The 21,291-nt window shown below is 44.0% G+C and overlaps 1 protein-coding gene and 1 long non-coding RNA gene across 4 annotated transcripts; both read left to right on the top strand.

The window, feature by feature from the left end:
- The first annotated feature begins 762 nt into the window (after nt 1-762).
- Nucleotides 763-11,736, top strand: LOC118381681 (neurofibromin-like). Of its 3 annotated transcripts, none has more exons than XM_052506582.1 (13): nt 904-1,415; nt 4,433-4,539; nt 4,633-4,700; nt 6,536-6,664; nt 6,777-6,851; nt 8,789-8,924; nt 9,861-9,961; nt 10,118-10,197; nt 10,350-10,473; nt 10,725-10,971; nt 11,081-11,153; nt 11,253-11,336; nt 11,443-11,592. In XM_052506582.1, the coding sequence occupies exons 7-12, from the start codon at nt 9,956-9,958 to the stop codon at nt 11,302-11,304; spliced, it is 582 nt and encodes a 193-aa protein (XP_052362542.1). In that variant the 5' UTR covers nt 904-1,415; nt 4,433-4,539; nt 4,633-4,700; nt 6,536-6,664; nt 6,777-6,851; nt 8,789-8,924; nt 9,861-9,955; the 3' UTR covers nt 11,305-11,336; nt 11,443-11,592. The 3 variants fall into 3 exon arrangements, with proteins under 3 accessions (XP_052362541.1, XP_052362542.1, XP_052362540.1); XM_052506580.1 differs by having other exon boundaries at nt 916-1,415; nt 11,081-11,144; nt 11,254-11,336; nt 11,443-11,736; XM_052506581.1 differs by lacking the exons at nt 8,789-8,924; nt 9,861-9,961; nt 10,118-10,197; ... (3 more) ...; nt 11,253-11,336; nt 11,443-11,592 and adding an exon at nt 7,618-7,934 and having other exon boundaries at nt 763-1,415.
- Nucleotides 11,737-12,383: 647 nt separating this feature from the next.
- LOC127922681 (uncharacterized) lies at nt 12,384-20,572 on the top strand. The gene is made up of 5 exons (XR_008111912.1): nt 12,384-12,533; nt 12,980-13,157; nt 13,385-13,749; nt 13,855-13,939; nt 20,290-20,572. It is a non-coding gene; the product is annotated as an uncharacterized LOC127922681 (long non-coding RNA).
- Nucleotides 20,573-21,291: the final 719 nt, after the last annotated feature.

Raw genomic sequence — 21,291 nt, 5'->3', positions numbered from 1 at the left:
TCGGGTTTCAGAGGCTACGGAGGGATTCTGTAGCACAGAGTGGTGATTGTACTCAGATGGTGATTGTACTCCGGCTTAGCAGCTCTGCTCGGATTATTACAGTTTGATGAAAGTGTAATAAGGGATTACATCCGCCTCGTGTTGTTAAGACCATTTAGAAGCCTCTAAGTCATAGGATTGCATGTGTTGGCTTTATCAGGGTGGATTTCATAGTCAGAATCATAGTTTCTGTGTGAACCTTGCTTATTTTGCCCAAAAACCTACCCAGTGTCCAGAAACAATGAAAGTATTCTGAACAATAAGTCTAAATCACAGTTGTATGCAACTTCAGAATCCTGCATTACAACCAAAAAATGTATGTCAAAAAGCTACCACAGCGAGGAAGAGAGAGGTTGGTGGATGCCAATGTGATGTACGAGATTAATGAGAAATAATAATCTCAACCTAGTAGTATTAGTCATCACAGCATCAGCCCAGAAAGATATGAAGCAGGGATTGGACTGTGGGCTGAGGTTCAGAAGCCTGACTATTCTCCTACCCCCTATCTTGGGACTTTCATTCCCAGGCCAAAGTTTCTCCCTGAGGGGCCCCAGTGGTAGACAGGATCCAGCTAGTAAGCAGTCCCAGGCCATGAGGCTCTTCCTTAGAATGGATGCATGTCTGAACCTAACTGTTTCCTCAACCATGATTAGGCCTACAACAGTGTAGTCTCTATTTACCATGCTCCCAAGCCTTGTTCATCACTGGGCTGTTGGAGAAGTCTGGAAGTGGAAATCGAGGCTAACAACATCCTGGCTCTGTTGCCCCACGACTATGTCGGGGCCTGAAGGAGAGCCAGAGCCACATCAAGGAGGAGTGCTCCATTCAGAAAAGCTCACTTGTCAACTGTGCTGCTGCTTATGGCTCATTGACATTCCAAGCTTGATGTGCTCTGCATACAAGATCCCAGATGTGTTTGTTTTTGTCCCGTGTAAATATTCATTTATTTTTTGAATACATTGAAATAATTGAATCTCTTTTTTTCCATTTTCAAATTAAATATACCTTCCTGCAACCCGCCTCACTCAATGTGGTACGGATCTGCTATTTTTTTTAAACCTTATAACTAGAATGGCCGATTTAATTAGGGCCGATTTCAAGTTTTCATAACAATCCGAAATCGGTATTTTTGGGCGCCAATTTGATTTTTAATGAAACATTTTATACCTTTATTTAACTAGGGAAGTCAGTTAAGAACACATTCTTATTTTCAATGACGGCGTAGGAACGGTTGGTTAATTGCCTTGTTCAGGGGCAGAACGACAGATTTTCACCTTGTCAGCACGGGGATCCAATCTTGCAACCTTACGGTTAACTAGTCCTACGCTCTAACCACCTGCCTCTCGTTGCACTCCACAACTGCAGTAGAAGCCAAGGTAAGTCGCTAGCTAGCATTAAACTTATCTTATAAAAACAATAAATCATAATCACGCTGGGGGATGATTTTACAAAAGCGCATTTGCGAAAATGCACAATCGTTGACGACTGTGCCTAACCATAAACACGATGCCTTTCTTAAAATCAATACACAGAAGTATATATTTTTAAACCTGCATATTTAGCTAAAAGAAATCCAGGTTCGCAGGCAATATTAACCAGGTGAAATTGTGTCACTTCTCTTGTGTTCATTGCACGCAGAGTCAGGGTATATGCAACAGTTTGGGCAACCTGGCTCATTGCGAACTAATTTGCCAGAATTGTACGTAATTATGACATAACATTGAAGGTTGTGCAATGTAACAAGAATATTTAGACGTATGGATGCCACCCGTTAGATAAAATACGGAACCGTTCCGTATTTCACTGAAAGAATAAACGTCTTGTTTTCGAGATGATAGTTTCCGGAATCGACCATATTAATGACCTAAGGCTCGTATTTCTGTGTGTTATTATGTTATAATTAAGTCTATGATTTGATAGAGCAGTCTGACTGAGCAATGGTAGGTAGCAGCAGGCTCATAAGCATTCATTCAAACAGCACTTTCGTGCGTTTTGCCAGCAGCTCTTCGCAAGCACAGCGCTGTTTCTGACTTCAAGCCTATCAGCCTAATGGCTGGTGTAACCGAGGTGAAATTGCTAGCTAGTTAGCGGGGTGCGCGCTAATAGTGTTTCAAAAGTCACTCGCTCTGAGACTTGGAGTAGTTATTCCCCTTGCTCTGCAAGGGCCGTGGCTTTTGTGGACCGATGGGTAACGCTGCTTCGAGTGTGGCTGTTGTCAATGTGTTCCTGGTTCGAGCCCAGGTAGGGGAGAGGAACGGAAGCTATACTGTTACACTGGCAATACTATAGTGCCTATAAAAACATCAAATAGTCAAAGGTATATGAAATACAAATGGTATAGAGAGAAATAGTCCAATAAATACTATATTAACTTCAACCTAAAACCTCTTACCTTGGAATATTGAAGACTCATGTTAAAAGGAACCACCAGCTTTCATATGTTCTCATGTTCTGAGCAAGGAACTTAAATGTTAGCTTTTTTTACATGGCACATATTGCACTTTTACTTCTCCAACACTTTGTTTTTGCGTTATTTAAACCAAATTGAACATGTTTCATTATTTATTTGAGGCTAAATGGATTTTTATTGATGTATTATATTAAGTTAATATAAGTGTTCATTCAGTATTGTTGTAATTGTCATTATTACAAATAAATCAATAAAAATCGTCTGATTTTAATCGGTATCGGCGTTGAAAAATCATAATTGGTCGACCTCTACTTATAACTGGAACCTCCATCAGAGCTAGTTAGCTACGAGCTATTTAGTCATTGTTAGCCACTGCTAGCGGTCTTTACCTATAGCTCAGACACCAGACACTTTAGCCCATATAATACCTGCCAGTTTGCACAGCGTGATATCAGCCCTGAGCATATTGGACTGCTTTTTTCCTCCACGATATCACCGGAATCCTGCCGCAAGCTCTGGAACATTACACTGGATCATTGCAGCTAGCTAGCTGCTACCGAGTAACTATTGTCCAGAAGCATGTACCAGTTAGCCTCGAGCTAGGCCCATCTCCCGGCTAGTAAACAAAGTACACCAACTACAATACCTCTCTTGCCAATTGGCCTGGACCCTTTGTCGACACGGAGCCCCGCCGATCCATCACGACTTGTCCCGTCAGTAGAGGTAGTCATCTTAAATAAGCATGCCCCTTTCAAATTTAGAACTAATGACAGCTATAGCCATTAGTTCACTCCAGACTTGACTGCCCTTGACCAGCACAAAAACATCCTGTGGCGTCCTGCACTGGCATCGGATAGTCCGCGCGATATGCAACTTTTCAGGAAAATCAGGAACCAAAATACTCACACAGTTGGTTAGTTAGGCTAGTTCCAAAAGTTTTGGGACACTGTAAAGTCCATGGAGAATAAGAGCACCTCCTCCCAGTTGCCCACTGCACTGAGGCTAGGAAACACTGTCACCACTGATAAATCCACGATAATCGAGAATTTCAATAAGCATTTCTCTACGGCTGGCCATACTTTCCACCTGGCTACCCTAGCCAACAGCTCTGCACCCCCCGCAGGAACTGGCCCAAACCCCTTGCTTCTCCTTCACCCAAATCCAGACAGCTGATGTTCTGAAAGAGCTGCAAAATAGCTCGTAGCTAACTAGCTCTGATGGAGGTTCCAGTTATAAGTAGAGGTCGACCAATTATGATTTTTTTCCCCCTACAAATCAGCTGGGCTGGACAATCTGGACCCTTTATTCCGAAAAGTATCCGCCGCCAACCTCAAACTTCAACCTCTTTCGTATCATCTGAGATTCCTCAATATTGGAAAGTGACTGCTGTCATCCCCCTCTTCAAAGGGGAAGACACTCTAGACCCAAACTGTTATAGACCTATATCCATGCCTTTCTAAAGTCTTCGAAAGCCAAGTGAACAAACAGATCACCGACCATTTCGAATCCCACCGTACCTTCTCCGCTATGCAATCCGGTTTCTGAGCTGGTCGAGAGCGTGGCTGAGGTGCACCCAACGTCCTAAACGGTATCATAACCGCCATCAATAAGAGACAATACTGTGCAGCCGTCTTCATCGACCTGGCCAAGGCTTTCGACTCTGTCAATCACTGTATTCTTATCGGCAGATTCAATAGCCTTGGTTTCTCAAATGACCGCCTTGCCTGTTTCGCCAACTACTTCTCAGAGTTCAGTGTGTCAAATCGGAGGGCCCATTGTCCGGAACTCTGGCAGTCTCTATGGGGTGCCACAGGGTTACAGCCTCTACAAGGCTGTCCTCTTTTCCCTCTCTTCCACCCCCTCTTCTTTCCCTCCTTTCTCCTGAGAAACTGGTAGAATTATATCTCTGCATGTCATGTTTGACTGGACGAACTTGTTCTATGGCAGTGTCTGAGAGTCCTTATCCATTGTGTTCTCCCTCAGGTTGCAGGAGCTGACAGTCTGCTCAGAAGACACTGTGGATGTGCACAATATAGAGCTCATGCAGTACATCAACGTGGACTGCTCCAAACTTAAAAGACTGCTCCAAGGTAGCTACACACTCACTCAATTCCTTGTTTGTCATACTCGTTTTTAAATAGTTTTTTGCTAATACTCTATTACTTTTTACTACATCCTCTCAGAAACGGTATTAAAATTCAAAGCCCTGAAGAAACCTGCCCAACTTGCCGTCATTAACAGTTTGGAAAAGGTTTGTGCACCAATATATCTATATTCAGTGCTGCTGTTTTGTGTTTATGAAGTTGGTGTATTATTATATACTACATGGCCAAAGGTATGTGGACACCCCTTCAAATGAGTGGTTTTGGCTATTTCAGCCACACCAGTTGCTGACCGGTGAGCCGTGAAGTGATGGGCCACAAGCTCACAGAATGGGACCACTGAGTGCTGAAGTGCGTAGTGTACTTGCCTGTTTTTGGTTGCAATACTCACTACCGAGTTCCAAACTGCCTCTGGAAGCAACGTCAGCACAAAAAACTGATGTTGGGCCGAGCAGACGCACACAAGCCTAAGATCACCATGCACACTGGCAAGCGTCGGCTGAAGTGGTGTAAAGCTCATCACCATTGGACTCTGGAGCAGTGGAAACGTGTTCTCTGGAGTGATGAATCACGGTTCACCATCTGGCAGTCCGACTGACAAATCTGCATGTGGATGCCAGGAAAATGCTACCTGCCCCAATGCGTAGTGTCAAGTGTACAGTTTGGTGGAGGAGGAACAATGGTCTGTGGCTGTTTTTCATGGTTCAGGCTAGGCCCCTTAGTTCCAGTGAAGGGAAATCTAAACTCTACAGCTTACAATGACATTCTAGGCGATTCTGTGCTTACAACTTTGTGGCAACAGTTTGGAGAAGGCCCTTTCCTGTTTCAGCATGACAATGCCCCCATGCACAAAGCAAGGTCCATACAGAAATGGTTTGTTGAGACCGGTGTGGTAGATCTTGACTGGCCTGCACAGAGCCCTGACCTCAACCCCATCGAACACCTTTGGGATGAATTGGAACGCCGACTGCGCGCCAGGCCTAATCGCACAACATCAGTGCCCAACCTCACTAATGCTCTTGCAGCTGAATGGAATCAAGTTTCCGCAGCAGTGTTTGAACATCTAGTGGAAAGCCTTCCCAGTAGAGTGGAGGCTGTTATTGTAGCAAAGGGGGACCAACTCCTTATTAATGCCCATGATTTTAGAATGGGATGTTTGACGAGCAGGTGTCCACATACCATTGAACATGTAGTGTATTATTCATGGTATTCACTACTGCCACCTCTTGGCTGCTGGTGAAATGTTTAAAATACAATTTTCCACTTTGAGGACATGACAGGTTGCAGGTTTCCATTGATGCAGGTTTCCATTGATGCAGGTTTCCATTGATGCAGGTTTATTGGAAAAAAACATTGAAATGTGTAATGAAATGGCAGCTATAGGAAAAATGCTCTAAAGATTGACACCATTTTTTAAAACTTTCTTTATTGCTACAAATGATGATAGAAGCAATGTTTTTCAAATAAATGTTGATTGCCGAATAGTGTTGACGGTACGCAGAGCACTATGCAAGTTTTACTATCCCATTATTTCAGATCAACTGCAGTGCAAGGTTCACCATGACAATAAATTGGCACGTAGGAATTATTAGACTATGGCAGATTAGTACATTCTTGCGCTCTATCCATGCTGGCCTTTGTGGGCTACCTGAGACATGAGACAGATGGCTGGGAGGGAATCTAGGCTGTCGCCATATTATTCATGTGCAATTTGCCTAAATGGATAATGGAAACACTTCAACTCCTTCATGTTTATTCAACACTAGGTTTTTGTGAAAACGTTTTCAGTTTGATATGCCTATGGCTACCCCTTAGACTTTTATAGTGCAACTTTTGTGCTAGTGCTACCGCTATGGAGCTATGACCATTTTGCTAATACCTATCCAATCCTTTCAGACCTTCACAAAGCCCCTTGCGTAAGGGTTAATTGGTTCATTTGGAATATTGCAGACGGTCACATACAGACACTTATCTATCCCATCAGGCCCTGCTCTTCAACCCCACCAAGTCCTTCTCTCGCGGGGCAGGCAGCCAGAACGCAGACGTGGACCTCATGATCGACTGCTTCGTCTCCTGTTTCCGTATCAACCCTCACAACAATCAGCACTTTAAGGTCAGTCAGTCTGCTCAGCGCATTGGCAGAAAATGTGCAGACCATGTCTTAATGATACCTCGGTGTCAAAGCGGCTTTTTTGACGAAACATTAATAAAGACAATCTCTTCAGGTCTGTTTGGCCTCCGCCTCCCCCTCTACCTTTCACTTTGTCCTGGTCAACTCCCTGCACAGAATCATCACCAATGTAAGTTTGTACCGTCTCCACTACTACTTCCTACCAAGTTCAGTCGAAGTACATTTGATACGACCGTGCTGTTCTCATTGGCCTTTCCCACAGCAGTGCAATATTAATGATCTTCAATCAATCAATCAAATGTTATTTATATAGCCCTTCGTACATCAGCTGATATCTCAAAGTGCTGTACAGAAACCCAGCCTAAAACCCCAAACAGCAAGCAAATCAGGTGTAGAAGCACGGTGTCTAGGAAAAACTCCCTAGAAAGGCCAAAACCTAGGAAGAAACCGAGAGAGGAACCAGGCAATGTGGGGTGGCCAGTCCTCTTCTGGCTGTGCCGGGTGGAGATTATAACAGAACATGGCCAAGATGTTCAAATGTTCATAAATGACCAGCATGGTCAAATAATAGTAAGGCAGAACAGTTGAAACTGGAGCAGCAGCATGGCCAGGTGGACTGGGGACAGCAAGGAGTCATCATGTCAGGTAGTCCTGGGGCATGGTCCTAGGGCTCAGGTCAGTTGAAACTGGAGCAGCAGCATGGCAAGGTGGACTGGGGACAGCAAGGAGCCATCATGTCAGGTAGTCCTGGGGCATGGTCCTAGGGCTCAGGTCCTCCGAGAGAGAGAGAAGGAGAGAATTAGAGAACGCACACTTAGATTCACACAGGACACCGAATAGGACAGGAGAAGTACTCCAGATATAAAAACTGACCCTCGCCCCCGACACAAACTACTGCAGCATAAATACTGGAGGCTATCCTCTTCATCCTTTAGTCTGATCTGGACTGGTGGCCTAAGATTGATGCAGTGTACTGCTACTCTGGAGAGCTGCGACTGATGTTCTCAGACACTCTGAGCCGATTGATGCAAGGCCTTCACACACATTGTAACGGTTTTGACTTGAGGTTATTATTTATAGGGGTGCCAGGTAGGTCGTGCCTACCAGAGAGAACATTGGTTTCTCCTTTTAGTTTGGGTGGGATTGAGTCCCATCTGGTCCGTCAAGTCTACACCAATACAAAGGACTTATGTAAAAGTCAGGATGGAAATAAACTTTTCATAAACCCTTAAAACATTGGGAAGAACTTCAAAACAACTATATTCTTTTTGCGTGGGTTGTATTAGCAACAACAATGATTACACACACACATATAATAATATCACAATGAGTTCTGGTTCCTCCAGAAATGTCCTGTACCTCGGGCCTAAAAAGAGTCCAGCCCGGTAAAGGAGTTCAGTGAACTCAAGTGACTTTTGTCACGCAATGTTTGTCCGTTCATTCAGTGTAGCGTAAACCCAGTACTAAACACAATCAATATAACAATAATTTTACCACAGAACTTTAAAGCGTATCAACTCTTACTAAGTCCTCAACTACAACTAACTACATAAATCATCACAGTATACCTCACATCAAAACAAATGAAATACTGTATACAAAAAGGTGGTAGTCAGTCGGTCAGTCAGACAATCCAATCCGCCAATAGATCTCCAGCGGAGAAAGGCCACGAAGAACAGAGGGGTGTAGTCCACGGCCGCAAAGAGTGGATCCGATCCTGGGTAAACTCTCTTAGGCTACAAAACACACGTTTAACGGCAACAAAACAAACGGAATAGAGAAGCTTCGGGAACTGAGGGTTGAACACATCCTCATTCACGTCTCCATCACAACCCCACTTTTGTGCAGCTGATGCTGGCTATTTAATCAGGAATTAAAGGGAAAGCGTCCTATTGGAAGGAGCTGCACTGAGACTGTTCAGAAAAATTCAGGGCCGTCACAACATGCCCCACTAAGCATGACGCCGGTGAGAAAGGGACTACACACACATTCACACTCACTTTCACACCAATCGTTTGAAACACCTTTTGTTTTCCTGTGTAAGCGAACCTCTTAGGAAAAGTATGTATTAGCTACACCTAAATTTACAACTTCTCTCTCTGACAGACTCTGTCATTTAAAGATGAAATGACCACCAGCCTTAAGTTCAAAGAGAACCACAGACCTGGATACACGCAGCTACAAGTGCCTCCTCCTCGCTCTGGTCAAACTCATCCATGCTGACCCCAAACTCATGCTGCACGTAAGTCTGACACCAACCACCACATACAGTTGAAGTCTGAGGTTTACATACACGTAGGTTGGAGTCATTAAAATTAGTTTTTCAACCACTCCACAAATTTCTTGTTAACCAACTATAGTTTTGGCAAGTCGGTTAAGACATCTACTTTGTGCATGACACACGTCATTTTCCAACAATTGTTTACAGACAGATTATTTCACTTATAATTCACTGTATCACAATTTCAGTGGGTCAGAAGTTTACATACACTAAGTTGACAGTGCCTTTAAAGAGCTTGGAAAATTGTGCCTGAAGGTACCACATTCATCTGTACAAACAGTACAAACACCATGGGACCACGCAGCCGTCATACCGCTCAGGAAGGAGACGCGTTCTGTCTCCTTGAGATGAACGTACTTTGGTGCGAAAACTGAAAATCAATCCCAGAACAACAGCAAAGGACCTTGTGAAGATGCTGGAGGAAACCGATGCAAAAGTATCTATATCTACAGTAAAATGAGTCCCATATTGACAGAACATGAAAGGCCACTCAGTAAGGAAGAAGCCACTGCTCCAAAACCGCCATAAAAAAAAGCCAGATTACGGTTTGCACACGGAGACAAAGATCGTACTTTTTGGAGAAATGTCCTATGGTCTGATGAAACAAAAATAGAACTGTTTGGCCATAATGACCGAATAAAGTGGTGATCCTAACTGACCTAAAACAGGGACTTTTTTACTATGATTAAATGTCAGGAATTGTGAAAAAACTGAGTTTAAATGTACTTGGCTAAGGTGTATGTAAACTTCTGACTTCCACTGTATATACTGAGACAATGTCCCTTGGTTCTGTTTGAATAGTTAATCACCCTCCCTTCCACTTATGTGTGTGGTTCGATTTCCTCTCCGCCCTTGCGTTCACCCATACATGCATGTTTGACATTGTGTGTGTTGTAGAACCCAGGGAAGCAGGCTCAGGAGACGCAGAGCTGATCGCAGGCCTGGTGCAGCTGGTGCTCTTGGTCAGTACATCCCAGCTTTCCCAGGAGGCCATGGAGGTCAGTTCACACTCCTTCTCTCCCTTACTCTCACTCCATCTACTCTGCTTCTTTATTCTTTCTCATTCTGTCCACTTCAGTTCTATTCCCTAGCATTGAATTATCAACTTCAAGTAAGGCATATTTCTCCCTATCTGTCTCTCTCTCCCTGCCCAGGCTCTGCTGGTGCTGCACCTGCCTGAGACTATTGAGCTGTGGAACCCTCAGGCCCCCATTGAAACCTTCTGGGACATCAGGTACAAGGACATGGTTTAGTTCTGGGGGCTTTTCAGTCCAGAGATAATCCATGTAGACAGACACACTGGTCATGGATTAAGTAGTAGTCCCAGTCTTTAGGGGTGTGTGTTGAGATTCCATTGGGCTCCAACACTGGCCTATCCCATTGCAGCTCCCTAGTTCTCTTCCTGATCTGCAAGAAGCTGATTGGTCACCAGATGGTGAACAGTACAGAGGTGTTGAAGTGGCTGAGGGAGATCCTTATCTGCAGGAACAAGTTCCTCCTAAAGAACAAGGTGAGGTCAGGGACTCTAACCTCACATCAGAATAACCATTGAGGGCTAGTTTCCCAGACGCAGATTAAGCCTAGTTCTGAACTAAGAAGCACTTTCAATAGAGAATTTCCATTCAAAATAATGTTTAAGTCTAGGACTAGCTTAGGTCTGGAAAACCGTCCGGAGTGTTTTGCAGTTATACAAGTCAAATACACGTGTTGGACATGTCTAAATGTGTGTTGGACGTGTCTAACTCCTCTCTGCTCGCCCAGGAGTGTGCCACGCAGGGCAGTGGAATCCCCATCTGCAGACAGGCCCAGACCAAACTGGAGGTGTGTCTATACATGTTTCTGTGGAGCCCTGACACCGAGGCCGTGCTGGTGGCCATGTCCTGCTTCAGACACCTGTGTGAGGAGGCTGACATCCACTGTTCCGCTAACGAGGTGCTCGTCCAGATCATCCTGCCCAACTACGCCACCTTCACAGAGTTCGCCTCCGTCAGCAACATAATGGCCACCGGTCAGTAAAAACACTATGTTTTGAACACCACTATAACATGCTCTGAGAGTCACTAAAAAGACCAACGGTTTCAGACAGTGACTCCGCTACTTGTTTCTCTGTTTGGTAGGACGTTTCACCCTGCAGAAGAGAGTGATGGCCTTGTTGAGAAGGATAGAGCACCCCACTGCAGGAAATACTGAGTTGTGAAAGAATAAAGAAGCATAAAATACAGTTTATCCTTGCTTACATCCTTCCAGTATTAGTGACTTGTCCCTTCTTGTTTCCATGTCTCACCCCAGGCATGGGAGGACACGCATGCAAAATGGGAGCAGGACACCAAACAGATTCTGAACTTTCCCAAAAACAAGGTGGAGGATGGTCAGGTAAGAGCACTTACATTTTAGGATTTGGGTGTGTTTCACTGTTAATAAAAAATAATAATATAGGGACCATTGCTCCAAACTCTACCCCATTTGTCTCCCCCTGCAGGAGTGGATCAACATGACAGGCTTCCTGTGTGCTCTGGGTGGGGTGTGTCTGTCCCAGCGCAGCAAGCCCTGTGGCCCCACCACCTACAGCCCCCCCCCCATGGGCCCCATGAGCGAACGCAAGTACTCTATGGTCTCTGTGGGCGTCTGTGAGGTCTCTGCAGCTGGAGCCTCAGCCACCTGCTCCTCCTCTTCCTCCACTGAAACCCCCCTGGGCAGGTTCCCGGACCGCCTGCTGGTCCTGCTGGTCCTGCTGGTATGTGGTCATGAGAGGGTGGGTCTACACGTCCGCACCAACATCAAGGAGCTGCTGGGGCTGGAGCTCAGCCCGGTCCTGTACCACATGCTCTTCAACAAGCTAAGGAACAGCATCGGAAGCTTCTTCGACACACAGGCAACACGTTGTCTTAGGCAACACGTTGCATGCCATCCAGATGAAAACCAAGCTGTGCCAGCTGGTGGAGGTGATGATGGAGAGACGAGACGACCTGTCCTTCTGCCAGGAGATGAAGTTCAGGTGAGCGACAGAGACGGCACTCCCTCCTGGACAGACCTAAACTCTAGCTTAACGCTAGCCAAACTAGCTAAATGCTACTTAAAGCTTCAGTCAGCAGTTCAAACAATTTAAAAAGTTGGATTGGTCTGGAGAAATATTACCACTCCCAAATTCACAGACAGAGCTATAGAATGACCATACCTGATATAAAAATGATAGTTTTAACAATGCGTTGAGGCTATGTAGTGTTTTGTTTACATTTACTTAGTTTATAAACGTTGGAGTAAAAGAAGTGTATATTTTGAGTTCTGATGGGGTACGACAGCTCATGAGACATTTATATTCTTCAAGAATCAATCATTTTTGTTAATTCAACCCCTCACCACATCTGCCAGGAACAAGCTGGTGGAGTACCTGACAGACTGGGTGATGGGCACCTCCAACCAGGCTGCTGATGACGATATCAAGTGTCTGACCAGAGACCTGGACCAAGCCAGTATGGAGGCGGCGGTGTCTCTGTTAGCTGGCCTGCCTCTTCAGCCAGAGGAGGGAGACGGGGTGGAGCTGATGGAGTTCAAGTCCCAGCTCTTCCTCAAGTAACTACAACATGCTTTACTCATATACCTTTTATTTAACTAGTCAGTTAAGAACAAATTCTTATTTTCAATGACGGCCTAGGAACAGTGGGTTAACTGCCTGTTCAGGGGCAGAACGACAGATTTGTACCTTGTCAGCTCGGGGATTCGAACTTGCAACCTTTAAGTTACTAGTCCAACTCTCTAACCACTAGGCTACCCTGCCGCCCCATATACACTCTTATACCTTTTAGTCATGTAGCTGACGTGCTTATCCAGAGAGACTTAGTTATCTGTTGCTGCTCTTCAGCTTTCTGTTTACTGTGCATGCTGTAACATTTCCACACGCAAAATAAACTGTGTTTTCTGTATAGAAGTAAAGGAATACATTAACTTAAATGTGCACATGATTTTAATTCAAACTGCCTGTTAAGTGTTCTGAACCCTGCTTTACCCCCTGTACCCAGGTACTTTACCCTGTTCATGAACCTGCTGAATGACTGCAGTGAGGTGGAGGATGATGGCTAGCCGGTGGTTGGGAGGAAGAGGGGCATGTCTCGACGCCTGGCCTCCCCAGACACTGTACTGTCCTGGCCATGTCCAACCTCAACGCCAACGTGGACAGCGGACTCATGCACTCTATCGGTGATCTACTGTAGCAGTAGTATTTCTCTGCCTTTTTATAGTGCCAGGAAAGCTATAATGTTAGTCCTTCCATCTACCAAGGACCATAGCTTCCAAAATGAACAATCAAACCTCAAATATAATGTCCCTGTATCCTTTGCCACCCTTAATCTTTCTCTTGTGCCACCCTGTGTCGCTCTGTCTCTCTATCCGTCTCTCTCCTCCCCCCACCATCCACCCTTCTCCAGGTTTGGGCTACCATAAGGACCTGCAGACACGGGCCACCTTCATGGAGGTTCTGACTAAGATCCAGACATGTTAGTGCAAGGCTGGAGCAAACGCCTGCATGTCCTGTCGCTTTCCAGGAAAAGGGTTTGCCACCCCTGTGCAAGTATGAGAATTTGAGGCAGTAGTTGTTGAAACATAGTGTGTCCTCCTGTGTCTTCTTCAGGACGAGCTGGCCGGTGTGTTGGTGACACTGTTTGACTCTCGCCACCTGCTGTATCAGCTGCTGTGGAATATGTTCTCCAAGGAGGTAGAGCTGGCTGACTCCATGCAGACTCTCTTCAGAGGCAACAGTCTGGCCAGTAAAATCATGACCTTCTGTTTCAAGGTAAAACCACATTTCTCTCCCATACAGACAATTTTAAATGGTATAAGCACTCGCACCAAGCCTGCAATTTTAAAGGCATTTTAATGTTGAAATTCTTTGTGTTAGGTTTACGGGGCGGCGTACCTACAGAAGCTCCTGGAGCCTCTACTTAACAGTGGCACAACATCAGCTTTGAGGTGGACACAACCAGGTCGGAACATTAACCGGAAGCATTCCACCAGTTAGACTGTGGGAGCCTGGTGTGGTGGTAAAGGATAGCATGTCGATTTGAGCAATTTTGGGGGTAACCTTTTAAATGGAAGTTACCTAGGCAATCCTGACTTTTTTTAAAGTATTTTTTTAAATTGAATATCTGAAACATACAATATACTTTCAGAGCGACACACAGATGCCTCCATGGTCAAATCCCTCCAGGGCACGTTGACAGATCTCCCACCAGGCCAAAAAATGTGAAGCCCAACCCCCCCAAGGTTCCCCAATAGCTGTCCCTCAACCATTTGATACCCTTCCCACAGACCCCCTCCCCCCCAAGAAAAACAAAAATACAATTAATTCCATTCCCCACCCCCAAGAAACCCCCAAAGCACCAACAACCAAGAGAATGAACTAAAGAGAAAAAAGAAAGTTGAGTGCTTTTATACAATATAATTCAGAAGTTTACATACACCTTAGCCAAATACATTTAAACTCAGTTTTTCACAATTCCTGACATTTAATCCGAGTAAAAGTTCCCTGACTTAGGTTAGGATCACCACTTTATTTTAAGAATGTGAAATGTCAGAATAATACTAGAGTGATTTATTTCAGCTTTTATTTATTTATTCACATTCCCAGTGGGTCAGAAGTTTACATACACTCAACTAGTATTCCTCCATGCAGATCTCCTCTAGAGCAGTGATGTTTTGGGGCTGTTGCTGGGCAACACGGACTTTCAACTCCCTCCAAAGATTTTCTATGGGGTTGAGATCTGGAGACTGGCTCGGCCACTCCAGGACCTTAAAATGCTTCTTACGAAGCCACTCCTTCGTTGACCGGGCGGTGTGTTTGGGATCATTGTCATGCTGAAAGACCCAGCCACGTTTCATCTTCAATGCCCTTGCTGATGGAGGTTTTCACTCAAAATCTCACGATCCATGGACCCATTCGTTCTTTCCTTTACACGGATCAGTCGTCCTGGTCCCTTTGCAGAAAAACAGCCCCAAAGCATGATGTTTCCACCGCCATGCTTCACAGTAGGTATGGTGTGCTTTGGATGCAACTCTGTATTCTTTCTCCTCCAAACACGACGAGTTGAGTTTTTACCAAAAAGTTCTATTTTGGTTTCATCTGACCATATGACATTCTCCCAATCTTCTTCTGGATCATCCAAATGCTCTCTAGCAAACTTTAGATGGGCCTGGACATGTACTGGCTTAAGCAGGGGGACACGTCTGGCACTGCAGGATTTGAGTTGCTGGCGGCGTAGTGTGTTACTGATGGTCCCAGCTCTCTGCAGGTCATTCACTAGGCCCCCCTGTGTGGTTCTGGGATTTTTGTGATCATTTTGACCCCACGGGGTGAGATCTTGCGTGGAGCCCCAGATTGAGGGAGATTATCAGTGGTCTTGTATGTCTTCCATTTCCTAATAATTGCTCCCACAGTTGATTTCTTCAAACCAATCTGCTTACCTATTGCAGATTCAGTCTTCCCAGCCTCGTGCAGGTCTACAATTTTGTTTCTGGTGTCCTTTGACAGCTCTTTGGTCTTGGCCATAGTGGAGTTTGGAGTGTGACTGTTTGAGGTTGTGGACAGGTGTCTTTTATACTTATAACAAGTTCAAACAGGTGCCATTACAGGTAACGAGTGGAGGACAGAGGAGCCTCTTAAAGAAGAAGTTACAGGTCTGTGAGAGCCAGAAACCTTGCTTGTTTGTAGGTGACCAAATACTTATTTTCCACCATAATTTGCAAATAAATTCATTAAAAAACCTACAATGTGATTTTCAGGATTTTTTTCTCTAGTTTTGTCTGTCATAGTTGAAGTGTACCCATGATAAAATGATGGGGGGGCTGTAATTTAAGTGGGAGAACTTGCACAATTGGTGGCTGACTAAATACTTTTTTGCCCCACTGTAGATAGGCACTTTTTTTTTGTCTAGTTAGTGTCCCAGATATAACACCCAAAAAAATTGCTCATGATTTAAAAAACAAATCGTCAGGAGTAGGCAGCGCCATAAGTGAGTAAACTGAGATATGTCGAAGGAGTTGAACAGTTTTTTTCTTCATAAATAGACAGTTATTTACCTCTCCATGGTTGCAGGATCTTGTCTATTTTTTTTCTATAGAAATTCATTGCGGAGAGCTAATTTATATCTTTTGTGATACGAATACGAAGTATGTCTACTTCACTGTCGGACCATTTTATAGGTAAACTGCAGGGTAATGTAAGAGTTGTATTTTTAAAGATCCAATACGTAATAATGTACATTTATCATAGTTAGGTTTTAGTCCAGAAAAGTTATCTAGATCTTCAATGAGACATTGCAGGGATCTAGCTTGCGGACTTGATATAAAACTTGAGTCATCGCCATACATGGACACCTTTTGTTTTAAGCCTTGGATTTCTAATCCTCTGTTGTTATTGGATCTGATTTTAATAGCTAGCATTTCGATGGCCATAACGAATAGATATGTTGACAGTGGACTCCCTTGTTTAACTCCTCTTGACAATTCAAAAGTCTGAGAGTAGCCGTTATTTACTATTTTACACCTGGGGTTGCTATACATTTCTTTTACCCATTTTATAGGAGAATTGTCTCAATTTAATTGCATTTCGCTAGTATGTTTGCATTACAACATTTAAGTGCAAGGGGCCTCCAGTTTTTTAGGTATACTGGGTCTTTATATTTGCCATCTGGGACTTGTTTTAATAATATAGAAATCAGACCTTCCTGCTGAGTACCTAACAGACTACCATTTCTATAGGAGTAGTTAAAACAATGGCGCTTTTAGTATCTCAAAAACGGTTTGACATACCTCTACCGGTATGCTATCAAGCCCTGGGGTTTTTCCAGACTGAAAGGATTTAAAAGCCTCAAAGTTATTCCTCTGTAATTTGGCCTTTGGACTGATCTGATTTGTTAATTTTCAATTTTTTATATTATTTGTAAAGAATTCCTTACCGTAATCTTCATTCAGTGGGAGAAGATGAGACGGAAAAGAGAACGTCTGCCTAAAATAATTAGCTTCCTCTTTGAAATATTATTCTGAGAATCATAGATGACTCCGTCTTCAGTAACGAGTTTCTGCAAAAAAAAAAAAAACTGTACTGTTAGTTCATTGATTTCCCTTGTTAGTCTTGTCTCTAGCCAGAAACTTCTTTTTCATTATTGATGAATAATGAATTGAATGACCTCAGAAGGTACATTTTAAAGGTATCTGAAACAATAAGGGGATTTGCTGAAAATTCAGTTGTAAATTATTTTGTCTCAGTTAAATAGTTGTCCTCCAGTAAACTTTGATTAAATTTCCAATATCCCGTCTACGTGGAAAATCTATAAGAGTTATGTGAACGCCAATTAGATGATCCGATCGCATTCCGTCTCCTATTTAAAACGTTTTATGCACGAGAGAAAGATACAAAGTAGTCAAGACGACTAGCTTGATGAACTCTCCTCCATGTATATCTCACTAGGTCAGGGTTTTTTAGTCTCCAAATAGCCACTATTTCTAATGTGTCCATAATATTTGTGATTTCCTTAAGGCACATATGGGCCCGCGGGCCACATCCGGCCCGCGAGAAGGTTTTTTACGGCCCCTGGGATGATCTTGATTTATTATTAGAACCGGCCCGCAGACCGCAGCAAGCCGGCAGCCCGCAGATCTTTTACACGCACCAATACTACATTTCCCACAATGCAACGGTGACGCACCGAGCAGAATTTCAATATTTATTGGCACAGCAGTTGTCAGCATCACAGTAAAATTAACTTTCAGATACCCATCAAAAATGGCAAAACGGAAGGTGGACACTGAGAACCGGGGTTTCAAACAAGGTGGGAGTCGGAGTATTTGTTCACGGAGGTAGCTGGAAAACCTGTGTGTCTTCTGTGTGGAGAAAGTGTGGCGGTACTGAAAGAGTATAATCTGAGACGACATTATGAAACGAAACACGCGGACAAAAACAAGAATATGGACATGGAACAAAGGCTACAAAAGGCAGAGGAATTAAAACGAGGCCTCAAATCTCGACAGGCTCTGTTCAAAAAGCCAAATCACAAGGCCAGGCTGCTGTCAAGGCCAGTTTTATTTTGGCAGAAGAGATCGCTAAATCAGCCCGGCCATTTACGGAGGGGGATTTCATCAAAAACTGCATGATTAAAGTTTGTGACAGAAAAAGGCAACTCTTTTAAATGTGAGTCTGAGCAGAAACACCATTGCCGAGAGAGAGACCAGTTGTCCATCAATCTAAAAGAGCAGCTTGTGAAAAAGGGAAAAGATTTCATTGCATATTCCTTGGCTGTGGATGAGAGCACCGACATTTCTGACATTGCCCAGTTGTCAATTTTCATCCGCGGAGTGGACTCCAGCCTAAGCGTGACAGAGGAGTTTTTGGCTTTACGTCCTATGCATGGCACAACTACGGGGCATGATTTGTATGAAGAGGTGTCAAGATGTGTAAATGAGATGGAGCTGCCTTGGGAAAACTCGTGGGTTTGACAACCGACGGAGCACCTGCGATGTGTGGACACAGGAGCGGACTGGTGGCGAAGATACGGGAAAAGATGCAAGAGGAAAACGCGACAGGTGAGCTGACAGCTTATCATTGTATCATACACCAGGAAGCGTTTGCGGTAAAGCCTTGAAAATGGAGCATGTAATGAGCATCATCACGCGCACAGTTAACTTTATCAGAGCCAAAGGTTTGAATCACCAGTTCAAGGCATTTCTGACGGAGTTAGAAACGGAGCATGGTGATTTGCCTTATCACACAGAGGTGCGATGGCTAAGCCAGGGAAAGGTGCTTCAAAGATGTTTCGAGCTTCTTTGTCTGTTCTTGGACAGCAAAGGGAAAGACACAACACAACTCCGAGACGAAATGTTTCTGTGTGAAATGGCTTTTCTGTGTGACATTACGAGTCATCTGAATGCAATGAACTTGCAGCTGCAGGGTCGGGATCGTGTCATCTCTGATATGTACAGTACAGTGAAGGCATTTAAAACCAAACTGACTCTGTGGGAGACGCAGATGTGGAAAGAAAATTTGAGCCACTTTCCCAGCTGCCAGACCATGAAAGAGAAGCTCTCTACCAGTGCGTTCCCGAGCGCACAGTTGGCTGATAAAATAGGTATGCTTGCCGCTGACTTTCGACGCCGATTTGCTGACTTTGAAGCACAAAAGCAGGTTGGAACTGCTCGGTAACCCATTTGCTGTTGACGTGGAAAGCTCACCACCAAACCTCCAAATGGAGTTGATTGACCTCCAATGCAATGATGCACTGAGGGCAAAATATGCGGCAGTGGGTGCTGCGGAGTTCGCCCGTTTCCTCCCCGACACAATGCCCCAGCTGCGCATCCAGGCTGCTCAAACGTTGTCTATGTTTGGCAGCACATACCTGTGTGAACAACTGTTTTCTTTGATGAACTTGAACAAAACATCACACAGAAGTCGACTTACTGCTGAACACCTCCACTCAATTCTGAGGATTTCCTCAGCTCAGAGCCTTACCCCGAACATTGATGAACTTGTGGAAAAGATGGGACACCACCAAGTATCACCCTCAACCTCAAACAAGTGAACATTACTGTGCAATCACATATTTAGAGTTTTTACTCAGTTCAAGTTTAAAAGTTAAAGTTTAATATTTGTTTTCACTGCATGTTACTTCTCCTTAAACAAAGTGTTGTTTTTGATTAATAGATTTTTGCACTTTATTTTATTGTATTTCAATCCAATTATATTTTAAAAATATTTCAGTTGAGTGGATGATAGAAAATTGCTATTATTGTTTTTTTCTTTGAAGTAAATTTAGCCCACTTTTGCTAAAATAGAAAATATAGGCTACTGATGGTGCCTTGAATACCGGTTTCTTTCATTTAATGTTCATGTTATGGGGATTTTTATATAAAGGAAATTTGTCTTTTGTGTCTGTTGAAAATTAAAGATTACTGACAGAGCCATAAGAAAATATTGCTTTATTTATCTGATCATATTGGAATATATTTGTTAGGTTTTCAGTAGGTTCAATTAGGTTCACTAGACTATATGCGTCATTTAAAAATGTTTCAATGAACATTCGAACAGTCCGGCCCTCGGCTTGTAGCTAAATTTTTTATTTGGCCCTCCGTCCATTTGACTTTGACACCCCTGCCTTAAGGGCACGGTGATGATAGTTTGTAGAGCGATTACCTTTACGGTCCATTGAGGTACTTAACACTTTGTTAAAATCTCTTACCACAATGATTGACTTTATTTCAATCGTGAATGACAGTTGTCGGACTTTCCCCTTCCTCTCTCTCTCTTCCCCGTCTCTTTTTGTCCTCTCCACCCCCCTCTTTGTAGACTAGAACATGCAGAGAACCTTGACGAGAACCAGTGGAACCTTCTTCAGATTACAGACCGGTTCTTCCTGTCCATTAATCACGGTACTCCATTCTGCTTGTTTGTTTTATCTGTCGGGCCCGTTGCCTAGTCAATGCCATTTTACCTGCTGTTGTTATGCTAGCTGATTAGCTGTTGTCTCACCCACTGTTTTAGCTAGCTTTCCCAATTCAACACCTGTGATTACTGTATGCCTCGCTGTATGTCTCTCTCAAATGTCAATATGCCTTGTATACTGTTGCTCAGGTTAGTTATCATTGTTTTAGTTCACTATGGAGCCCCTAGTCCCACTCCTCATACCCCTGATACCTCCTTTGTCCCACCTCCCACATATGCGGTGACCTCACCCATTACAACCAGCATGTCCAGAGATAAAACCTCTCTCATCATCACCCAGTGCCTGGGCTTACCTCCGCCATACCCGCACCCCACCATACCCCTGTCTGCGCATTATGCCCTGAATATATTCTACCATGCCCAGAAACCTGCTCCTCTTATTCTCTGTCCCCAACGCTCTAGGCGACCAGTTTTGATAGCCCTTAGCCGCACCCTCATACTACTCCTTCTCTGTTCCGCGGGTGACGTGGAGGTAAACCCAGGCCCTGCATGTCCCCAGGCACCCTCATTTGTTGACTTCTGTGATCAAAAGCCTTGGTTTCATGCATGTCAACATCAGAAGCCTCCTCCCTAAGTTTGTTTTACTCACTGCTTTAGCACACTCTGCTAACCCTGATGTCCTTGCCGTGTCTGAATCCTGGCTCAGGAAGGCCACCAAAAATTCAGAGATTTCCATACCCAACTATAACATCTTCCGTCAAGATAGAACTGCTAAAGGGGGAGGAGTTGCAGTCTACTGCAGAGAGCCTGCAAAGTAATGTCATACTTTCCAGGTCCATACCCAAACAGTTCAAACTACTAATTCTGAAAATTACTCTCTCCAGAAATAAGTCTCTCACTGTTGCT

Source organism: Oncorhynchus keta, unplaced genomic scaffold, assembly GCF_023373465.1.
Source record: "Oncorhynchus keta strain PuntledgeMale-10-30-2019 unplaced genomic scaffold, Oket_V2 Un_contig_26731_pilon_pilon, whole genome shotgun sequence".
Taxonomy (NCBI): Eukaryota; Metazoa; Chordata; class Actinopteri; order Salmoniformes; family Salmonidae; genus Oncorhynchus; species Oncorhynchus keta.
Note: the sequence above shows the minus strand (reverse complement) of the source record. Positions and strands in the feature narration are given on the sequence as shown.

Bases quoted from the DNA above. Each gene is read 5' to 3' on its own strand.
- LOC118381681 (XM_052506580.1), top strand. The intron at 10,474-10,724 runs GTGAGGTCAGGG...CTGCTCGCCCAG, and splicing joins AGTTCCTCCTAAAGAACAAG to GAGTGTGCCACGCAGGGCAG. The intron at 11,145-11,253 runs AAATACTGAGTT...TCTCACCCCAGG, and splicing joins ATAGAGCACCCCACTGCAGG to CATGGGAGGACACGCATGCA.